We start from the raw sequence: 12,643 nt of genomic DNA, 5'->3' as shown, positions 1-12,643 counted from the left end.
TGTACAGTAGATGGAAGCAGAATGAATTAGTGGTTGAAAGTTAAAAGGTGAAAAGGGGAGGTGCAGACACAGGGTTGAGGTTGAGGTTCCCTTTTTGGGTGTGAATCCAAAAGTTTTTTGCTTGGTTAGGAGGGATTAGAAGCCTTGTTTCTGTTCCTGAACCTAAATAAGAGATTCTTCCACTCTTTGTCTTTGTCAGTTTGTCTATCTTGTTTATATTATATAACAGTTCAGTTATATAAATAGAGGGGGAATTGTATCTCTTTCTAATAAGATTACTGGACAGGAAATTAAGGAAAGTTTCCCCAGTGGTGACACAGATGGCAGAAAATCAACCTGACAAGGGGTTGTTACTGTTTTCTATCCAAAGTAAAAAAAACTTTTTGGATATATGTTGACATAGCATGGGGCGACCTTTAGGTAAGCCTAGGAATACATTGTCTGTGTGTATGGATCAGCGGGTTGAGCAGATTGTCATTGCACGTTGTAGATATTATTTCTTATTTTCTTTAGGACTGATACTTTTTGCTCATTTTTAGATTATTTTTTTCCTTGTCCTTCATCGGTCAGTAAATATTTTTTGTTTTGGGAAGTGATATGTTTTTGACGAAGTTCTTCTCTTCTATCTTTTTTTTGTGTTTAAATCTTCCAGGAAAAAGGAAGTAGAGAAGACACGTCCTCTTCCCAGCGCAACCCGAAAGAGAGATCGCTAAGTAATGAATACGTCATCATATCCGCATAACCTCCCAATCCAGAGGCCGGGCACTAAGGCAGCTTCGTCCTGTGCGGTACCCTCTCTGGCCTGTCTGCTTCCTACTGCTGGGAAACTCCAATCAAGTTGACACAAAGTTTGTTTCCTAGGTACTGAAATGGTTTGCTGATTTCACTGCATACTCTGCTGTTCTCACAATGTGCATTGAAAGCTGCAGCAAGTCAGAGCCCTTCTCATTTCTTTTTTGGAGGAGCCCCAGCATTGTCCTGCTTCTCCCTGCCCAGCCTTGATTGTCCCTGGCCTGCCCTGTTCATTCATTGGATTTGCTCTTTCACTTATGGAGGCTCCGCATCACATGTGGGCATTACATAGGGTGGCCTGCAAACAAAGAGGAGTACTGCGGCATGGAACTGCGCCCTGATGGGCTCTCCCACCAGCTATAATCTTCTTGCATTCAACAGAGATTTAAAGGACCTTTTGCACCGAGATCATACATAACCCTGGAGTGCATTGTAAGACCATTCTTTTTTTATACCAGCCCAACACACATGTACATCCCTATGCATAGTGCATTTACAGCCCAATCAAAATGAATAGAATGTCTTTTACCATCACACTTGAAATGCTGCAGTAGAAATTACTTAATGGACCTGAAACTACACCAAAAATACAGAACCAAATTTTTATGAATTGCATCTGCCTTGGAGCTGGAATCAATAAACCCGCAGTGCTGGGTGCTCTAAAAGAGCCCTTCATATAACAAGTATTGACCTGGAGCTAACAGCCAGGGCCTATACCCGAACAAACACCCATTTGGATCCACAGGTCTGACTAAAAAGGATGGGAGGGAGTGGAACATCAACAGGAATTTAAAGAAGTTCTCCACCTTATAACCAGGTTACAGAGGCGATAATCCAGTTGTAGTTGCCCCAGAGGATTGCTCTGACCACTCACCATCCTCGCCCTCAGGATCCTAAAGTGCGCTCGTGGTTGTGCCTTGCTGCTGTCTTTGGATTTTACTATTTTGGGCTGTGTGGTGACATTTTTATTTTTGCTGGTGACATGTAATCCACACGCTTGATGGTACTCGGAATAACTCGGAAAGTATTTGTAAGCAGAACACACAAACTGGTGACCTTTGCATCTCCCTAAGACCCTAAAAAGGCTGAAGACTTCTCTGGTTTCCCAACAAGTGTAGTCGATTATTGGAGTGTTGCTCTTTCTGAAAGTGAAATAATTGACGTACAGGACTGTGACTTCTACAGGGATTCACCTATGAGGTGGCACAAGTCACAATCGCCAGCATAGAAATCAATGTGTAGATAGGGGGAATGCTGACCTGCAGTCAGTGTGCGAAGGCTGATAGGCTGCAGTCAGTTGAATGATGAGCAATAAACCTGGAGCCCCAGTGTTTCTGCTGCCCAACATGTAGGTCTACATTACAGACCAGGGGGGGGTCACAGGAGGTGAAGGGGCTCCATCAGGTTTGGTATGGTTTCCTTCAAATGTTTTTGTAAATGAAGAAAACACATTCAAAACCTTTTATTCTTTTCTGCACTGATTACAAAACTGATATATAATTTTAAGTCTTTAAGACTTCTCATAACTCCGCTCAGATGTTTCATCACCTCTCTGCTTTTCACATATGAATTCATATCGAGCTTTTAGTTCTGCTGAAGGTGCAAGCTCAGATTGTGCTGCTCTGTCAAAGGGGTCACCCCGACCGAAACAAAGACTTCAAAATAAAGCAGAACGAACCCCACAATCCTCTCCTGTCCCTATTCTATGGCAGGGCGCTTCTTCTTCTTCTTAGAGGGGATATTCAGCCATCTCTATTGGTTAGGCTGGGATGACAAAACGTATTATTTATTGCCGGGATAATTGCTGGGTAATCTGGCAAGCAAAGCTGAACTGCTCATGCGTGCAGTGGTCAGCTAGGTAGCAGGGATTATTGCAGAAAAGACTTTTCCTGTCCCATTTTGCAATAATGTCCGGCCTGGTCATGGATTCTTAACAGTGGAACTTTGACTCTGCTTTCATTTCTTACAAACTCTAAAAGTGGGGTTTCTGCTTCAAGTTTCTAGGACTTCATATCTGCTGTGCCCATTATAGGGGGACTCACCCTCTGTACCCGAGCTCCCAGGTCTGTACACCCTCTGTGCCCAAAATAGGGGCTTCCGAGTTCCCAGGTCTGTACACCTTCTGTGCCCATTATGGGTCTACTCTCACCCTTTATACCTGAGTCCCCAGGTCTGTACACCCTCTATGCCCAATATGCGAAGACTCTCACCCTCCTTTCCTGAGTTCCCAGGTCTTTACACCCTCTGTGCCCATTATGGGTCTACTCTCACCCTTTATACCTGAGTTCCCAGGTCTGTACACCTTCTGTGCCCATTATGGGTCTACTCTCACCCTTTATACCTGAGTACCCAGGTCTGTACACCTTCTATGCCCAATATGGGAAGACTCCCACCCTCCTTTCCTGAGTTCCCAGGTCTGTACACCCTCTATGCCCAATATGGGAAGACTCCCACCCTCCTTTCTTGAGTTCCCAGGTCTGTACACCCTCTATGCCCAATATGGGAAGACTCCCACCCTCCTTTCCTGAGTTCCCAGGTCTGTACACCCTCTATGCCCAATATGGGAAGACTCCCACCCTCCTTTCTTGAGTTCCCATGTCTATACACCCTCTGTACCCATTATGGTGGGACTCACACCCTCTTTACCCGAGTCCCCAGGTCTGTACACCCTCTGTGCCCAATATGGGGGTTTGTATCTACTTTTATGTCAGCCACAGATTAACCCTTGAGCACAGTGGAAGAACATAGGTAGGTGAGTGTTCCTCTTGGTGCACATAACAATATAACGATATACAAAATTGGACAAATTTGCAAAGTCAATCAGTTGAGTCGCAGAGTGCTAGAAATGCTGCAGCTGTGGTTGGGGGGGTAGGCAGGGCTTTGCACTGCTTTGTATGAAGATGTCAATCTTATATTTTTAACAATTTTTAGTAATAATAATTTAGATAAAAGGAAGAATGTTAAAAATGGAGGTGCAGAGCAACAACACCTCCATCTCTAGGCCACATTCTGATGTTCCCTCACAAAAGATTGTACTGCCGGTGTAAATATAATCCCAGACGGTGCCTTAGTTCTTTTTTGTGCCTTTTTATTCTTTTTTTTTATCAGAACTCCTATATTTCTCTGTTTTACAGATCTAAACTCAGGTTTTGTTTAGGTCTCGGCTACATGTGCACTTTTTGGTCACAATGAAGTGATTCACCTTACAAAAGGCGTGATAATAACAATGGCCGCCGTCCTGCAACACAATAATATAGATACACGGTGATGAGCCAATCATTTTACATACAATCATGCTTTTTCAATCAAATTGGATTGTTGTTTTTATTCTGCCTGCATTGCCCTACAGGGAATAAATCAGGCCCATAAGTCTCTGTACAGAGGAGCTCACTCTCTAATGTCCCCCCACAGTCACACACTATTATTATACATTTATATAGCTCTGACATATACCGCAGTGCTGTACAGAGCCCCCCCACAATGACACACTATTATTATAAATTGATATAGCTCTGACATATACCGCAGTGCTGTACAGAGAACACTTTTTATGTGCAGTGATCATAAACCTGGCATGTAACCAGTCCTGAACAGTATTTTAGCTCTCCAGGTACCCCCAAGCCTTTTTTTGATAACGGACCTTTCCGGTTCCTAGCAATATGAATGGTTGTTGGGTGACCTTCACTGAAGTTGACTGTTTGGTTCTTTTTGGTTCTTTTGTTGCTGCTGCAATATTTTATTTGTTGTATATGTTACTATGAGGGTGAACTATTGTTATTTTCACCTTTTTTTGGAAATAGTTTGTACATATTGGAATAAAAATAGTTGCTACTTCTTTATGAAAACATGGACAGCTGTGGAATTTATTATCTTCATTTTAACTTGGAATATAAATACAACTCGGCTGATTGAAGTACCTTTGAAGATTTTGGGTTATACATTTGGGCCCCGATACAAATATCAAGCTGCGTTCTCCACTTATTGCCCTGCCTATCAGAACTTCTCATGTTTTACATGGTCATGTGATCTATATTAGGAACGTTGCACTGTGCTTAGGACTGTCCTTTCGGGGGGATCCTGGTGTAATTATTTAGGACTTAGGGCTCTTTTTACAGAGCATCTGACATTCCCTTAAACATTCCCTGATGGGAATCAATTACTGCCATTGAAACACATGGACCTGGAAGATTTCCAGGAGGGAATATCTGATTCCCTGTTTTATAAATAATAGCTTTTTCTTTTGCTGTGGTAAAAAACTGAAAAAACAGGCGACACATTTCAGGTGCTTCTTTTATCAGGGCTAAAGAATAACTCAATATTATTATAATGTCTATACATTGGAAAACTTGAAGTTTATTCTTATATATTTAGATGGATCTGAAAAGATTTTTATATCATGGTGCCAATTATTTCACATAACATAATACAGAAAGTACCCAACAGAGGGGTGACAACACTGCTGGGAATTCTGCAGAGCAGTGCCCGTACTAATGGAGCAATGCAGGAAATGTCTGATTCATCAAACACTGGCAGGATCAAAAGGTTCAATCCCAATATGATGGATTGTGCAGTCAGGAGCAATCACATTTAGGTAGAGTTCCGTTTAAATTTCCTGTCCCAGAATCCAACAGGAGGAGAAGGAAAAACTTAAAAAATAGGGAAACTTCCTCTACACAGTTATCACCCGAACAGATGACCCCACTGTTTTTTTTTTTCTCACCTTTTTGTGGAGTTGTGATAAAAACTTGGATTTCTCATCACTCTCTGGGCCCGATTTATTAAAGCTCTCCAAGGCGGGAGAAGATACACGTTTATCAGTGAAGCTGGGTGATCCATCAAATCTGGAATGGATCTGGTACAGGATTGGAAACATTTACTAACAAATACACGACTTTTAAGAAATCCATTCCAGGACTGCTGGATGACTCAGCTTCCCTGATAAACGTGTATCCTCTCCGGTCTTGCAGAGCTTTAGTAAATCAGGCCCATTGTCTCAGTATCAATGGTCAGCAAGACAAATGGAGAGGAGGAATCTCTGCATTGGGGACTGCCGTACAAATCAATGGGGAAAAAATTATAAAGATTAGAGCCGTCTCTCACTTCCTGTTTCAGTGATTACCTGGTGTCGGGACTGTGGTCACATAGGCAGGAAATGAGAGGAAATCTCATAACAGCAAAAACCCAACAAAGGCTCCAGACCCCATCCCCTCTATATCTATTTCCATGGTTTGTTAGAAGTTGGGTTTAAGGGGGAAAAAAAGGGAGAAGATGCAGCCCTTACCATTCCCCTTCCTCTGATGTTGGTGCTCAGGGTCTGCAAAACGCGTGACCCATCTTCTGCAATGCATTATGGGATGGGGCCATAAACATAGTTATATTGGTTGCACATAAGTCCATTAAGTTCTCACATCAGGGAAATAAACATGTCCCAGATATAAAAACCTGACCCAGAGGAAGGCAAACCAAAAAAAAAAACTCCCCGGGTACAATTTGCTCCAACAGGGGAAAAAAAAATTCCTTCCTGATCCCATGAGGCAATGAGATGTTCCCGGATATCCGTCTCTGTTATCTTTAAAACTTTAATCCCCAGTTATGTTCTGTGCTTATTATTATTATTATTATTATTAATAAACAGGATTTATATAGCGCCAACATATTACGCAGCGCTGTACAATAAATGTGCTTCTAGAAATCATCCAGCTGAAACAATTAGGATTAGGGTGATATCGGTCTGTTTATTTTGCTTTAATGTATAGTTTTGGTTTAGTTAATTTTGAGTTATTTCACCCAGAATTTGATTTACTACAACAAACGCCAGGAAAGGAAATGAAAGGTCACAAAGATAAACAAGGGTTCCCTCAATGCTAGGAAGGAAGTTGCAGCACGGGGTCGGGGGTATTGTCCACCTCAAAGCTTTCTTCTGTCACTTCTAGAATGTAGCGTGGCTTTGATCTTCCCCGTACATTGCAGTATGGAGGACTCGTATAGAGCCGGCGTGCATTGTATGCGGAGAGGAGGACAGCGGCGTGCATTGTATGCGGAGAGGAGGACGGCTGGGAGATCAGCTGAGCTCTATCAATGGTCGGCCAGTTCTTGGAGTAAACCCAGCTGTGTCTGTGCACAATGTTAGGCCACATGCACTCATTATAAGCCCGCTAAAAGGGTGTTTAAAGCTAAAGTCAGCTGCCCACATACATCTAATCCTGTTGGGGTGAATGGGCTTGTTTAGTTTGCCTTTTATATAGTCCAATCATATAGGCAAGAATAGGATTCTTACTGCATTCTCATGTGTTACGGCTCATTCGGCAGCATAGTGGCTCAGTAGTTAGCACTCTAACCTTTGCAGCGCTGGGCCCCAGGTTTGAATCTCAGCCAGGACACTATCTGCATGGAGTTTGCAAGTTCTCCCCGTGTTTGTGTGGGTTACCTCCGGGTACTCCAGTTTCCTCCCACTTCACAAAAACATGCAGTTAGGTTATTTGGCTTCTCTCCAAAACTGACCTTAGACTGTAATAATGACATATGGCTATGGTTGGGACATTAGATTGTGCGAGAGACAGCTAGTGGCATGACTATGGACTTTGTACAGCGCTGTGTAATATGTCAGCGTTATATATACTGTGTAATAATAATAATTGTGTTGTGATAATGAATGTATTCCTCTATAGCATGCTTGTCAATGCACAAAGTTTCCTAGGTTGGTATTCATTAGTATTGGAGCCTCAGGCACACCTCAGCAACAAATCGTAGTGCAGCCATGCAGTAGATTTGTGTGCAGCATTCAGCATTTTATTCAAATGAACGAGCCACTGGATGCAGCACATACTGCAATGCCTTTAGTAAAACCAGCCCTTACTGTAGTGATTACATGAGCTTAAAGCCTCCTGACAGCCACTGGAATGTTGCTAAAAGCCCTGGGTCCCCACATAGGTTCATAGGCTGCAGGTACAGTCTGCCCTCTTTGAAAACCTAAGCGGGGGCCCCACACATTTCTCAACCTCCTAAAATCAGTTTTCACGATTAATAAAGCAATATTGTAATCATAGGGCAAACCTACACACACACAGAGCATACAAACCACATGCTGTGAGTGTATGGAGGAACAGAACCCAGAATTATTATTATTAATAATAAACAGGGTTTATATAGCGCCAACATATTAGGCAGCGCTGTACATTAATTAAAGGTTGCAAATGACAGACAGTGACGCAGAAGGAGGACTCTGCCCAGAAGAGCTTACAGTCTAGGATGTGGGGGATGCAGCACACAATAGAAGGCGGATATGGAATGGTGGGTAAGTAGCAAGGGTTTAGGAGACAGAAGAAGACAGGTCGGTGAGGTTGAAGCGTTGGGTTTTGAGCGCTCTTTTAAATGAACAGAAAGTAGGCGCAAGCTGAATAGGACGAGGAAGACCATTCCAGAGAGTCGGGGCAGCTCTAGAAAAGTCTTGGAGCCGTGCAAATGACCCCTCTGCCTCCCAGTGCTGCCCCTGCACACCCCATGTGAATGTTGCAGTGGGCATGTATCATACACGGTACAGTGCTGCTCTAGTTATCCCTTATTATAGGGAGATGTCTATGAAGAAGGTCCATCTGCAGACCAACCTGAGAGGCTGCAAAAACAGCGGCAACATGAATGCGTTTGTGTATTTAAACACCTCAAATTCATATCGTGACCTACAGAGCTTTGGGTGGTTCAGTAATGGTACCAATGTGAATTAACCACGGCGGTGCCACTTGGAATTCCCACCCCACGAACAAATCTCCAGGGAGCGGTGGGCAGGTAGTGAGTGGAGTGGTGCAAATCTCCAGAGAGTGGTGGGCAGGTGTGGGGAGGTAGTAAGTGGTGCAAATCTCCAGGGAGCGGTGGGAAAGTAGTGAGTGGAGTGGTGCAAATCTCCAGGGAGTGGTGGGCAGGTGTGGGGAGGTAGTAAGTGGTGCAAATCTCCAGGGAGCAGTGGGAAAGTAGTGAGTGGAGCAAATCTCCAGGGAGTGGTGGACAGGTAGTGAGTGGAGTGGTGCAAATCTCCAGGGAGCGGTGGGCAGGTGTGGGGAAGTAGTGAGTAGAGCAAATCTCCAGGGAGCATTGGGCAAGTAGTAGGTGTAGTGGTGCGAATCTGCAGGGAGTGGTGGGCAAGTAGTGAGTGGAGTGGTGCAAATTACGAAGGAGTGGTGGGCAGGTAGTGAGTGGAGCAAATCTTTAGGGAGTAATGGGCAGGTAGTGAGTGAAGTGGTGCAAATCTCCAGGGAGTAGTGGATGGGCATGGGCAGGTAGTGAATGGAATAGTGAAAATTTCGAGGGAGCGGTGGGCAGGTGTGGGGAGGTAGTAAGTGGTGCAAATCTCCAGGGAGCGGTGGGAAAGTAGTGAGTGGAGCAAATCTCCAGGGAGTGGTGCAAATCTCCAGGGAGTGGTGGGCAGGTGTGGGGAAGTAGTGAGTAGAGCAAATCTCCAGGGAGCATTGGGCAAGTAGTAAGTGTAGTGGTGCAAATCTTCAGGGAGTGGTGGGCAGGTGTGGGCAGAAAGTGAGTGGAGCAAAGTTCCAGGGAGCGGTGGGAAATTAGTGAGTGGAGCAAATCTCCAGGTAGTGAGTGGAGTGGAGGAAATCTCCAGGGAGCGGTGGGCAGGTGTGGGGAAGTAGTGAGTAGAGCAAATCTCCAGGGAGCATTGGGCAAGTAGTAAGTGTAGTGGTGCAAATCTCCAGGGAGTGGTGGGCAGGTGTGGGCAGGTAGTGAGTGTAGTGGTGCAAATCTCCAGGGAGCCGTGGGCAGGTAGTCAGTGGAGTGGTGCAAATGTCCTCGGAATAGTGGGAACGTGTGGGCAGGTAATGAGTGGAGCAAATCTCCAGGGAGTGGTGGGCAGGTGTGGGGAGGTAGTAAGTGGTGCAAATCTCCAGGGAGCATTGGGCAAGTAGTGAGTGGAGTGGTGCAAATCTCCAGGGAGTGGTGGTGGGCATGAGCAGGTAGTGAGTGGAATAGTGAAAATCTCGAGGGAGCGGTGGGCAGGTGTGGGGAAGTAGTAAGTGGAGCAAATCTCCAACGAGCGGTGGGCAAGTAGTAAGTGTAGTGGTTCAAATCTTCAGGGAGCGGTGGGCAGGTAGTGAGTGGAGTGGTGCAAATTTCCAGGGAGTGGTGGGCAAGTAGTAAGTGTAGTGGTGCAAATCTCCAGGGAGCGGTGGGCAAGTAGTAGGTGTAGTGGTGCAAATCTCCAGGGAGCAGTGGGCAGGTAGTGAGTGGAGTGGTACAAATCTCCAGGGAATAGTGGGAAGGTGTGGGCAGGTAATGAGTGGAGCAAATCTCCAGGGAGTGCTGGGCAGGTGTGGGTCAGTTTTTGTGCAATATAGCACAATTTTGTGCATTAGACAAGCACATTCAAATAAATGAGTCGCCCTAATGCACACCAACACAAATAGTGTTTTTACTATAGTAGGAACAGACTGTAATCCCTACTGATCCTGCCATGATGGTCCTTGTTTAGCAGGTCCTGTTATACTCGTAAGGTGACAACTACCTCCCTGTTCTGATTCTCTGTTGTCAGATCAACGCTGGAACAAACACTCTGGCACACTTTTGGCAGCCTCCGTTCTCCTTTGGCATTAGAGGTTGCAGGTTAGAAACCAGACAAACAAAACACATAAATATGCCTGCCATGGGGGTAAACTTTCTCACCTGGCTGGCGGTGTCTCATTTCAGTTTTGGTCTCTTGCTTCTTTAAGCAATCCTCTGTTATCTGCAGTGAAAGCCGCAGGCCGACTCTTGATCTGATATTTCTGAGAAGTCACCTCGGCTGGGTCACCCATCGCATGCCAGATCTGACGTGTGGTTTTTACAGGGAACCTGTCATGTGACACGCTGGTATCTGGAAATTTACTGCGAGACGCCCCGGTCACCAACACTCAACATTCATTCTGAGGAACACGGACAAGACATTGTGAATTCTGTACTAGCACTGTTCCTGTCTTCAAATCTGCCCCCAGTAGTTGGTCTTTCCCTTCCACAATAAGGGGATTCCCCTCCAGTAACTTTTGTCTCTGCACCTCCCACAATGAGGAGATTTCCCCCAGTAGTTTGTGTCTCCGTTTTTCCCACTATGGGGAGATCTCCCTCAGTAATTTCATGTCTCTGCAACTCCCACAATGGGGAGAATTCCCATACAAAATGTTTACTTGTTTAATGTTACTCCTCTGCTTTCTAGTGAACAACTGACACGTTTTCAGAAACCAAATGCACTCACCTAAACACAATTAATTTATTATTATTATCATTATTATTATTATTACACTAATTTATTTTCACCTGCAGAAGGCTGATGCCTGGTCACATGACTAATAGGTTAGCATTAACCACCTGGCCGGTAAACCCGACCTTAGTTCGGGGTAATACCACTTGCAAAAAGCGTTAAACCCGAACTTTTGCAGGTGGTTAACAAAGGTTGTATTGTAATCCGATTGTCATAAATTGTATGACAATGGGATTACAATTGTAAGAATATACTCACCCAGTCCCCGTAGCTCCTCCGGACAGGTCCTTCCTCTTCTGTGTTCTTCCGGCGAGTGGAGTGATGATCACCGGGATTTCCCGGTGACGTCGCTGCATGCGTCGGTGCGGGCGGGTGGTGGGGCGGGAAATTCAAATCACTTTTTGTATTAAACTCAATACAAAAAAGCTGTATTGAGTCCAATACAAAGAAATCTTTATATAATATATATATATAATTGTATTATATTATATAAGCTACTGTACAGGTACATTACAATATACACAATTTTTTTTTTTTAAATTTATAACATTTTGGACATATTTCGGTGAGTTATGCGGTAATTGTAAATTCGGTGAATTATAAGTAATTATTGAGTAATTCGGTGAATTATAGCCTACAATCTAAAATAAATTTCCATGCAAAAAATGTAACACTTTTTGCTTGTGCAAGACAGTCAAGGACTACAAAACTTCATGTAACAGCTGACACCATAAACTTGCACATATTGTTGGATGTGTACAGCAAACTTCATGTCTGATTAATGATGGCGGCCCATGTGTCCTGCCCACAGGGATTGCCTGCGACAAGTTGTGAACTGCTGTGAGGATCCGGAGGTCTCCTGTCCCTTCCGGGATGAGATATACGCCTGCAACAGCAAGCTACAACAAAGAGAGATCCGAGCAGTGAGATCCTTTATGTATCAAGGTTGGGGGTCAGATCCTCTGCACAGAGACTGATGGGACTGGCATTGTACAGCACTAGAGTATATGTCAGAGCTATATAAATATATAATAACAATATGCGACTGTGGGGGGACATTAGAGTGTCAGCTCCTCTGTACAGACTGATGTGACTGGCTTAGTGTTCTCTGTACAACACTGCGGTATATGTCAGAGCTATATAAATGTGGACGCTGGGTGTGGTCAGCACTATTGACCTAGATAATTAGCACCTGTAGACGTCAGTGTGGTTGCACAGCGCCACCTGGTGATTCCAAAAGAATCCAGAATGGCAAGGGGGACTCTATTAAAGCATCCGATTATATTGTTCAAGCTACTTAATGTTCATTCTGCATATTAGTTGTATTAGTTCAGAATTGTTATATGGGGCCAGAGCTGTGGTCCATGATTTTACCAAGGGGCCACACAAAATTTTCAGCCTATGAAATAATAGGGGTATTACATTAATGTGCTGGGGGTCAGTGACACTACCGCCTGATTGCTTAATGATTTTTTTTTCTCTGCAGTTGGTGTCGCAGGAAGAGTATTCCCGCTTCTTGGAACGTGGCCTGGTAGTGGCAGAGAGCAGAAGCCAGAACAGCTACCATTGCCGCACTGCGGACTGTAAGGGGTGGTGCATCTATGAGGACTCTGT

The 12,643-nt window shown here is 44.4% G+C and overlaps 1 protein-coding gene across 1 annotated transcript in view; it reads left to right on the top strand.

Moving 5' to 3' along the window:
- Nucleotides 1–12,643, top strand: part of SHARPIN (SHANK associated RH domain interactor) — a gene marked incomplete in the record, with an annotated part of 32,564 nt that overhangs the window by 17,082 nt on the left and 2,839 nt on the right. The window contains 2 exon segments of the mRNA XM_072413208.1: nt 11,815–11,952; nt 12,516–12,643. Coding sequence (XP_072269309.1) covers nt 11,815–11,952; nt 12,516–12,643 — 266 coding nt within the window.

This window comes from Pyxicephalus adspersus, chromosome 5 (assembly GCF_032062135.1).
Source record: "Pyxicephalus adspersus chromosome 5, UCB_Pads_2.0, whole genome shotgun sequence".
Taxonomy (NCBI): Eukaryota; Metazoa; Chordata; class Amphibia; order Anura; family Pyxicephalidae; genus Pyxicephalus; species Pyxicephalus adspersus.
Note: the sequence above shows the minus strand (reverse complement) of the source record. Positions and strands in the feature narration are given on the sequence as shown.